This window comes from Buceros rhinoceros, unplaced genomic scaffold, assembly GCF_000710305.1.
Source record: "Buceros rhinoceros silvestris isolate BGI_N320 unplaced genomic scaffold, ASM71030v1 scaffold17806, whole genome shotgun sequence".
Classification (NCBI taxonomy): Eukaryota; Metazoa; Chordata; class Aves; order Bucerotiformes; family Bucerotidae; genus Buceros; species Buceros rhinoceros.
Genome location: NW_010418466.1, coordinates 158,339 through 168,723, shown reverse-complemented (window position 1 = coordinate 168,723; position 10,385 = coordinate 158,339). Strand labels below are relative to the sequence as shown.

At 39.0% G+C, this 10,385-nt stretch overlaps 1 protein-coding gene across 1 annotated transcript in view; it reads right to left on the bottom strand.

The window, feature by feature from the left end:
- DPYD (dihydropyrimidine dehydrogenase) overlaps positions 1–10,385 on the bottom strand; it is a 166,389-nt gene that overhangs the window by 1,724 nt on the left and 154,280 nt on the right. Inside the window, exons 9-11 of the mRNA XM_010138569.1 lie at positions 10,155–10,262; positions 6,847–7,016; positions 4,993–5,203 (exon numbers count right to left, since the gene is read on the bottom strand). Coding sequence (XP_010136871.1) covers positions 4,993–5,203; positions 6,847–7,016; positions 10,155–10,262 — 489 coding nt within the window. The remainder of the gene's footprint in view (positions 1–4,992; positions 5,204–6,846; positions 7,017–10,154; positions 10,263–10,385) is intronic.

Sequence of the window (10,385 nt, the reverse complement as noted above, 5' to 3'; positions counted from 1 at the left end):
CTACCTATTTCACTAGGAGTTTTTTGAATCTATATAAATTTCAGTCTTATATAACAAGTTGGTAGAAAGACTGTTGGCTAAAAGTCTATCCTGTGGGTGCAAGGCAGATGCTGTGCTACCAGGGAGACACCAGATCACCCCCCCGAGCCTTCCCAGCTGGGTCGTCCCAGCCACCTCTCTTCCTCCCTCCTAGTCTTTAACTAGACAGTCAATGCTTTGATGCTCTGAGGCTGAAGTTACCTAATTGTCTGAGCAGGCTGTATGAAGAAACGCAATGCTCCTCGCAGGTTCACTGGCTTCTGTGCCACTTAAAGTATTTGCACAAAGGGAAAGTAAAAGCTTTTTCACTTATGAACTCAGAGGTCTGCAAGCTTTTTCACTTTTTCCCTAGCAAATGCTTCTCGGTCTATAGTAATAAATATCAAGTAGGAGTGAGTTAAACAATAAAATTGTAAACTACTTGGGCAAATTTATCTTTGCTGTATGTCAAACTGTATGGGGGTGGGAGGCAGTAGTTACACTCTAGAAAGCCTTCTGGGGTTTGCTGCTGCAGTTTCCAAGAAAGATGACAGTTGTATTAAAAGGAAAAACAAAATATCTGAAAGTTGTGACTGATTCACAGAAATAGAATCTTGCCCTTTGGTTATGATGTAATGGCTAGCTACTCCCAAAAGCTTTGTAAAACATATTTTTGCTCACAAACAGTCTATTTCCGGGGCTTTTTGAAAAGGTCCTATTTGGAGTTCGCTTGAATATTTTTGCATTCCCCTTTTTTGACTCTCCGGGAAAATAAAATAGACATTATCACGCTAAGATTCAGTGTTCTGGTAAATAACAATACTTGCCCTTTCCTGCTGCCTTCTAAACAGAGTGATGAACCAAACCTACGTCGCCAGTTTCCTCTCCTGCCTTAGTCCCCTGTCCTGCTCTGCATTTTGTAGTGCATTTTGAGCAAGTGTACTGTTTTCCATAATTTCTCCATAGTTCTCCTCAGAAAGTCCAGTTTCCCCTCAGAAATTCAGGAAAATAAATTAGAACAAGGATATTTGTTTCAATGCAATTTTTTTTCAGTCCAAAAATATTGTTCCCTTTTTCTTATCAGAGCAAAATAGATAAGAAAATGGTTATTCAAAGTTTTGACTTTAAACCATCTGGACTAGTATGAACTGGGATGTCGAGGCTGTACACAGCGCTAGGAAGTACACCGAATTACATCTGTATATACTGAGTGGCTGCAATTTGGAATGGTCCCAGGCACTATTTCAGTAATTCACTAATGAGTCACAGGCCTCCAAAGTAACAAACTAACCAAAAGAGCAGGAACATCAGGGAAGGTGCAAAACTCTCTCACAGCTTTTAGATTCCGTGGGTCAGTTAGGATGGCTTGAAAGCTTTGATAAGGTATGCCACAAAAATACAAAAAAAAAAACCCAGCACCTTGGGCTTGCAAATTTTTTTTCAACAAGAAGCAAAACGTTTTTCTTACTGCATCTGCAGTAGTTTGATCTGAGCAATTTGTTGATTTTTTAAATTATTTTTTTACTGGTTTCAACAAAATGGTAATGTTCTTCAGTAGTCTGCAAGGCAGCCCTCCTGTTTTGTCTATTAGCAACTTCCCGAGCACAGAGTGAACTCAGGAGTCCATTATTTGAAATTGATGATGCATTTACATGATTCCCAATGAGAGGATCAATACCTACTAGTACTGTTGCTTAAAAACACAATCAGCATTTTATTTTAACAAAATAAAGACTACCCACTGCGAGCACATGGAATCTCAGTTGCAAATTTAATAGCTACCGTGCAAGAATAAGAAACATCTTGTTGAGGATAATAGACGAGAAAAAGCTTTCTAACCTATGAGCTATTTCTGCTCAGAACAGCAGTCGCACGCATGCTTATGTCTTGTTAAACAAAACTCAAAACTTTACAACATGAGCATCGAGGCTGCCCGGAACACTATGCTGAACTGCGGCTAGGTCTGATTTTAATCCCTCTGGTTTTCATAGTATTTTCTTTATTTTTTACACCAGTAGCATCGGCATTGGACAATATTAATAACAAATAGGATATACCCTGCTAGCTTAGCCCATGACAATACTGCATTTGCAGTTCCCTGAGGTGTCTTATGAATTAGGTCAATTGATAGAGCTCTTTGTATAATGTATAATTAACATGTTTTTTCAACTTGCATCTGAGTCATCCGGTCAGAATAATTCAGACTAGAAGGGCCCTCTGGAGGTCACCTCGTCCATCCCCTCCTCAAAGTTAGATCAAGTTCCAAGTCAGATCAGTTTGCTTGTGACAGGTATACAGTTCTGTATACCTCCAGTATTACCATCTCCATATTTGGATGGAGAAGACCTGAATATCTCCATCTCTTGAACACAAAAATGGGCCTCCTTTTTTTTAAAAAAAGACTAAGAATATAAAATGGTTTTGGTGCAGGGTTTTTCTTTTTTTCCATCTCTTTTTGTTACGTACATTGAGGCAGGCTGGAGAATTGGTTTTAATCCAGCTCAGTGGTGAAAAGCTAATTTGACTTTCATTAAGACAGCTTAGTCAAAAAATAAAGATTTAAAAGCAACTGAAACGGTATACTCAAAACCAGTTTATTCCCTGAAGTCTTATTTCACTTTCACAGTATCCAAACCAAATGCTTTGAATTTTTGCTTGTAATTTGATTGCTATTCTAGAAGCAGTTTCACGAAAAAATACAGTGTGAAACTGAGGTGTTTTGCTCACCTCCAAGGTAAACGACTCTCTTCTTTCATGATCAGCTCACTGCATGACTTTATTCCCTTCCCGGTTTATGTGTCTATTTAAAAACCTCACAACGACTAATTTAGACTGTGTATGCATGCTAAGAGATACAAGACTGTCACAGTACTATGGCTAAGCAACAGAGCAAGTTCAACCTTTTAGCTGAAGCAGCTTTTAATGTGGCAGAAAACAGAATAATTCCTTTATCTAAGCTATGAATCATACCTGGTCTATGAATCACAACAAAACATATTGATTGTATTGGCTAATATTGCATTTACCACACGATGTTCTAGAAAAACCTTCCAGAAAAACCTAAACAGAGGGTTTTAAAAACAGCAACAACAAAACTTTCCAAAATTCTCAGCCAAGCTAACTCCAGAGCAGTTCATCAATCTCTTAAAAGACTAAAAAAGACACTTAATCTTCTTCTCCCTGTTTCCTGGAGGTTAGACTGAGCCCCAAAACGCGACCAACACAGATGGCAGACTTTTTACAGAGCAAAATACCTCCAAGTTCTCTCAGAGAGACATACATTATGCCTCCCGTGCCCTTCAGAGCAGGAGGCGACTGCGGGGCAGGCGGCAGCCCTGCACAATCGGCGCGGTACGCAGCTGGGTGCAGCTGCTGCCCAGACACCAGCCCAGGCTGCAGGAACCCATCCCAAGGCAACGGTAACACACACAAGAGAGGAACGCTCCCGCAATTAACTTCGCATACTCCTCAAGGAAGCAAGCTGGTCCTTCTTTTTTACTGTAGGAGAGAGTTTAGACTCCTCTCGTGGCTGTATGGTGGTTTAACTTTGTATACAATTGGACTGGTGAACAGGAAAACAGGGCTGGCTCATTCACACTACAGGCAACTCTGCTAGAGTCTCCATTCTAAAATTCTTCAATGGGATCTATATTTTATCTTTGTTAATTAATGTTTTGTCTTCCTGTGAAGTCAGTCTACTTTTTGTATAGTTTTAGCAATAACTCTACAAAAATCTTGCTATCAGAAAATTCATTTCTATAAATTCATTTAAAACATACAGAAAATGCAGACGCAAGAAGTCACACATTTTATATGCCTGAGGTATGTCCACAAATGCTACTAGACTCTGCTTAAATTATTTTAGATTTATGACTTTCCTTGGTTGAACAGATACACAAAACCACATTACATTAAGAAATTTTGAAATTCCCTTTTCACCGGCAGAACCGGCACCTGATTACCAAGTTTTCTGGTGATGTGCCCTCTGAGGCACTTGCCAAGTCCTCTGTCAAAGCATTCATACCCAAAGGACCATGACAAGATGTTATGAGCTAATTGGCTGGCATGACTGTGCCCTGGAGAGGGAGGCACATTGATCACTAAGGCTTTCAGAACCTGCTAACTTTGATGAGCGTCTCCAGGCTGAAGATCTGTCTTCAATCTATCTTCTGCTGACTCAGTGTTTTTCACTTTCAAGGCACATTTGATGTATGTGCCTGAACTCTTTAAATCTGACCTAGTGTCAGAGAACAGTCTGAGCTCTGCACAGTTCTCATGTTCTTAGTTGTACTCACGCTCTTCAGCTCTCTTTCTTCTACATCCGGACTGCTCGTTCAATCTCTGAAATGCCAACTATGTGCCAATTTCTGTATCTTTAATAGGGAACTACGTAACTGTTAATTTTTAAGACCAAAGTTTGTAAAGTGCAACTAAATAATGAGAATGAGACGAGCACAGGTGAATCCAACAAATACTGTATGTATGAAAAAGCTGCAGTCCTCTTACATATGCACAAAAATGAGTGATACCCAGACCAGCTGAGTAAGGAACCTGTCTTAACTTACTGCTTAACACAGTAGGTAAAAAAGAGTTCCACAGATCAGCTCAGTTTAAAGTTGTAATATAACAAGTTTCTCTAAAGTGAACTAGTGAGACCAGAAAAAATCCCCAAGAGTATTCTCTGAGATCACATTTGCATGGAGAAGAAAGCAAGATATATACTGAGCAACCGTACTTCTAATCTGAGTTCCTGCTCTATGAGTGATATACAGAAAACCGTTTTGTTATCAGACCCTCAAGGTTGGTACCACCAGGTACATACAAAGGACAAAGAAATTCCTGTGGAGAGGACCAGCAGGCACAAGCTGTGTAACCTCCAGAAGACTCATTTCACAAAACTGTCAAAGGACAGGAAACGGCTGCAGCTAAAAGAACAATCCATCAGCATTTACAGAATGTATTAGTCAGAGTTACCTTGATTATCGCTTAAAATGGAGCCAAAGGCACTGATCACCACATCAGCTTTCAGACGGACAACCTGATCCTCATCTTCTTTCCAGTTTCCATCGCTGTCTTGTTCAGTTCGAACAAACTCCATAGCAACAATTTGTCCACCTCTAAGTACAACTTTCCGAGGAGAGAGGAAAGGCAGAAATTCACACTTCTCCTCTTTTGCAAGTTCCATCTGTGGAGCAGAAGCAATAAAAAATATAACTTGAACGCTGTTGTGTTTTTATGAAAAAAATCCCACTGTAAAACATTTCTTGACTCAAGATGCTACCACGCATTTTTCTGTAATAGAAGTCACCTGCGTATGGTATAAAGTTACCTTAACACCACCTTCAGAGTCTCCCATGCTATTAAATCAAGCAGTTCTAGACCATGGCACTAGCCAAATTTGCAATGCAAGTATTTCTCCAATATATTTTCTTATTTTTCCCTGCTATGTTGAATACGTGTAACTCTCTTGAGGGCAAAAGAGTTACCTTATGTAACTGTGTCTTTTAAGAAGCAGCCCAATATTAGTTAAGTACATGTCCTGATTTGTGTTTACTGTGATTTTAAGGTGTTATTAAATGCTTTACTACTATGATGTGCAAATAACATTTTCTGAGTGACAATGCAGACTCAAGAACTCCCAAATCTCTGCTGTGGTAAACTGCTTAAGTCAAACAGCATTTCATCTTAGCAACGTCTCCAGGATTTGCCTATGTTTACAGGACAACTTTTTTGAACATGTAATATCCAACCCGAAATCATTCTAGCATGGCCTTTACTAGCCGAAGCTACTTCTATTTTGCTTTTTGCAAGGCTACTGCACGAGTACAAACATTGACAACTCTTAGGAATTTACCCAGGCTCCAGTATTTTGGCTGAGTAAGAGCTGATTCTTGATTAGTAAGAATCTGAATAGCACGAGTCTGTCTGTGCAATGGCGTCAGTAATCTCATTGTGTCTAGAATTCTTAAATGAAGTGCAACAGAAGTAAACTATGCATCAAGACACTCTATTACTTTTTTTGCACCTGCATCCCTCTTCCATAAGACATCTAAGATGCCCATCTTCGTGAAACAGATGACCACACTACCATAAACCTCATTATAAAGGTGCACTAGATGTCCCAATATCCTCAAGTACGCAGAAGTGTACAATATGTACCAGATACATGATAATGGAAAAAGACCACCCAAATAAGAAAATATAATCTGAAAAAACGCTCCTGTAGTACAGATAAATTGAAGAAGTCAGTTTCAAAATGTGCAGATGTCCCGATAAATGCCAAAGTGCAAAGCCAAACTGAAAATCAAATTGAATGCTGAAATCTGTGATGAATGACATTGCTCCACTGCCATTGGCAGCGATTCAAAGCCAAAATCACTGTAAGTAATTTTCTTACAAGACTGTGTAAGGTTCCCAAGGCAACATCAGGATCACGAAGACTCATTAGACAGCAGCCAGAAGGTATCATTCTAGGACCTAACCATGACGTGAAGTCACCTACAATACTCAAATGGCTGTTTCAATCTCTGGGGTGCTTCCAAGATTAAAAACCTTACCGTGTTGTCTGATTTACAAGAAATTCTACCCCCTACATGCAAGCACATTTCTCAGGCTTTACAGGAAACAGGTGTAACATAGGAAAATTATTTAAACAGAGACTATATAAAGTGAGCCTCAGATCTTTAATAAACATTTCTACATTTCAAGAGCATTTTTATAAACAAAACCTTTAGCAGGTATCTTTTAAGTACCTAGAGCCCGTTTCTATGCCCTGTAGAAATAACAACCAATACTCTCCTTCTCATAAATGCCATTATTCAATTTTACCTCTTCTGGGACAGCCCTGACATTAGTGAATCCCTTCCTGAAGACCAGAAACACACGACGAGCTCCACAGCGTAAAGCAGATGTTGCACAGTCAAAAGCAGTGTCTCCGGCCCCAAGTACAATCACAGTGCCATGTACTGATGGCAATGGAGAGTGACAGGCACACATCCCTGCAAGATGAAAGGAAAACCCCATTTTCAAGTGGAGAAACTCTTCCTGCATGACAGCTCAAATGGCACTTGTACTCAAAGCAGTGTAAAATTGCATCTTGCAGTTTCCAAGCATGGAGTGTCGCTATCAAATTATTCTGCTTCACTGAAAGACAGTTTTATTCTCATTTTTAAGATATGCTCATATACATAATTTCATAGTCAGTACTCTAAGCAGCTGCACCTTTCTATCTGGAAAGAATTCAAATGACAACACGTTTGCAGGATTGTGGGTCCTGTCAGGTTGAAATCAGCATTGTGAGATCTTTTTATTCAAAAAAGCAAGTTTCTCTGGTATCAGATTTGCTATCCTCCCAGTTAAAAAAAACCCTCCACCTTATAACAGATTATAAAGAATAATACTTGGTATTTTTCAACAGATTACCAGCTGCTGATAGTTTTGTCTAATAGTTTCTCGAAGTTAGTCCCCTCAGACAGTTTTCTACAAGGCACTGACACTGTTCTGGCTATGACATGGTTCTGAGAGGCTATCCTCCACAGCAGCCGAACACTAGGCAGAAAGAATATTGTTATTACAGTAATTCCTAGATCTTCTACTGGGAGAAAACATGTAATCCACGGTGGCTTTCTACAAACAAGTCACAAAAGTTACATGGAGAAAATGACAACAGGACGTGTTTGTCATCTACAGCTTGTATTTGATTATTTGACTACACAAGAAATAAGTAAAACTGACTGTGTGTGTTCCTCACGGTACTGCACTTTATAACAAGTTTAAATACAACTAACTGTTGATTAGGCAAATTACTGCAACTTAAAATATAATGCCATAAACAACATAAAGCTATATTATCTACGAGCCCATAATTATTTCAGTCAGGAGGTGCTAAGTTGTCAATTTAATCAGTGCACCGAAATTTGAGTATCCTGCTACAGCAGCAGCAGATTTTCACATGCAGCTGTACAGAAACACAGGTATCGTTCAAGGAAATGATGATTTTCACTTAGACATATAAATGGAGTTAGAAATTACATCCTAATACACATATTCTCTATTTGTAAAATGCTTAAAGTATGGCAAATGTTATCATTTTCCCCCTCCATGTACATGGCGCTGCATTTACTATTTACTTAACAGGCTTCTTACAAAATTATCTCTAAACTTCTCTTGTTTTTAATTAAATTAAATTTAATTTTTAATTAATTTGATCCTTCACCAAAACAGCACATTGAGCAGTGGAAAAAGCACAAGGGCAGCAAGGGAGCGGCAGCTCGGAGAGCTACTCTAGAACGGATCAGTCACAAACAACCCACTTTGCTCTCGGTACCAAAGCCTCTCCCCAAGGTAAATTCACGCCTTTGTGTCTGCCAGGGGAACATCTTTTGGAGGAAGGTATATTAACAAGCGGTATTCAGAACTTCATAAGCAGGCAGAAGATGTACTTTACCGGGAATAAGTCCATTATGTCTAGAGAACTGTCATAGTAAAACAAGAAGATAGAGCAGGGTATAGGACATGAGTATTTTATTTTAAAATTCTATGCAATAGAGAGCAAGAGGTGGCTACAGCTACAGACAGACACTAGGAAAATTAAGAGACCATGTTAATTTACAGACAACACCAAAGAGCTATCTATTACTGTCAGTCAGAAAAGGTTAGTTCATCCTTTTTTTCCACTGTAGACTTAATATAAAAAAATATCATTACATGCCTTGGCAAACTGAGAGCGGTACTTTTAAACATTTTAAAAGAGGCAGATCAGAGTATATAGATCCACACGCAGGCAGGTGACTTACAGCACACGAGTGCTACATGTCAATTCAGAATGCTATATTCCTAGTTAAATTATTAGAAGAGGGGATTGTTTTGCAGAATTTATCTGTCCTTTGTTAATTGACAAATGTTTTGCAGTGCAGATTCTCAATCTGTTTCATTTTCAGACATCTCTTTCTTAAAAAAAACAAAAACAAAAAACCCCACACCACAGAACAATTACCCTTTTCTCCCAACCCATTTAGGTTCACTTTGAGCTTAAGAAAACAGACAGAAATAAGCATTTGATCAAAACAGCAGAACGATGTGACAGATGGGGTGCAGAATTTCCCTCCCTAAATATTTTGCATAAAATGGGGCAATATACTTTACTTTTTTATGCAGAATAATTTGCTGCAGAAGATATGTTCTTCAACACATTGTTCATGGAAATTCTACTAAATATGCAGGCAACCCTATATGATTCTAAAAGAAATTTCTGAATGCTCAGGAGAAAGTCAGTTTATAGATAAAACAGGTATATGTGTGATTATGTAGTCATATGTAAAAAAAGTATAGCATGGAAGCACTAAGAATAGTCCCAGAAAACTGTACATGGTTTTTTACCAACACACTGGGGAACCTAGACCATGAAGGAATGCGGTGTAGAAATCATGAGCCCCATCTCCCACATCCATCTGGGGCTCATGAACTCACATTCAGGGCCCCTGAAAGCAGTTATTCTCCTCGGGGAGCAAACGCAGCCACCTCTGTCCTCAAAGATGTAAAAGCACAAACCAAGACTCCATGTGGTGTCTATGATCTGAGTGCTGTCTTCTGAACTCCTGGCACACTACGGTTGTCTTGAGTCTTGGACTATAAGCGGTTTGGGTAAGGAACTAGAGCTCCCTTAAACGTATCTGTAAAACATGCAGCACGTGACTTGAAACCAAGTACAATCGCCTATCAACAACGTACAAAGCAGCTGCTTATTTGGGTTGGCAACACATTCTTTAACATCAGATTTTTTCCAAGACCATCCTATATGTACTATTTTTATCAGGATAATTTATACAAATGAGAAGCTTATGACATCTTTTGAGTATAATTCAAAATAATCAATATAGCTTATTATGGGTAATGATTTGTCACGTGCTTAGATTTTTATATATGACTACTTGGCTTTACAGTCTCTAAGACTGACTTTTCTGACCACACTCCTGAGGTTGCAGCTTACCGAGGGAAAACCCTGCCCCAGACCTCTTTATGGGGAGGTGCTTCATAATTGGATGTGCTGCTGCTATGAAACCAGCTGTCCATTTTGATACGTCAGTATGCTAACGACTTACTGAACATGATTACAACAAAAACATAGTAGCACACACCTGGTTTACTCGCCATTGCTACCAAAGGTAGGAAGTCTTTAGACGTGTAGAATCCTTGATCCATTCTCAGTCCTTGGAATATAGCGTCTCTGTTTGGTTCTGGCAAACCTAAAACAGGTATTTTAAGGCATATCAGAACGAAAATTTCAATGACCAATATATATTTCACATTACACACTTTCGCAAAAATATGCTCATTACAAATACTTTTACAGACACTCAGATGTTTCT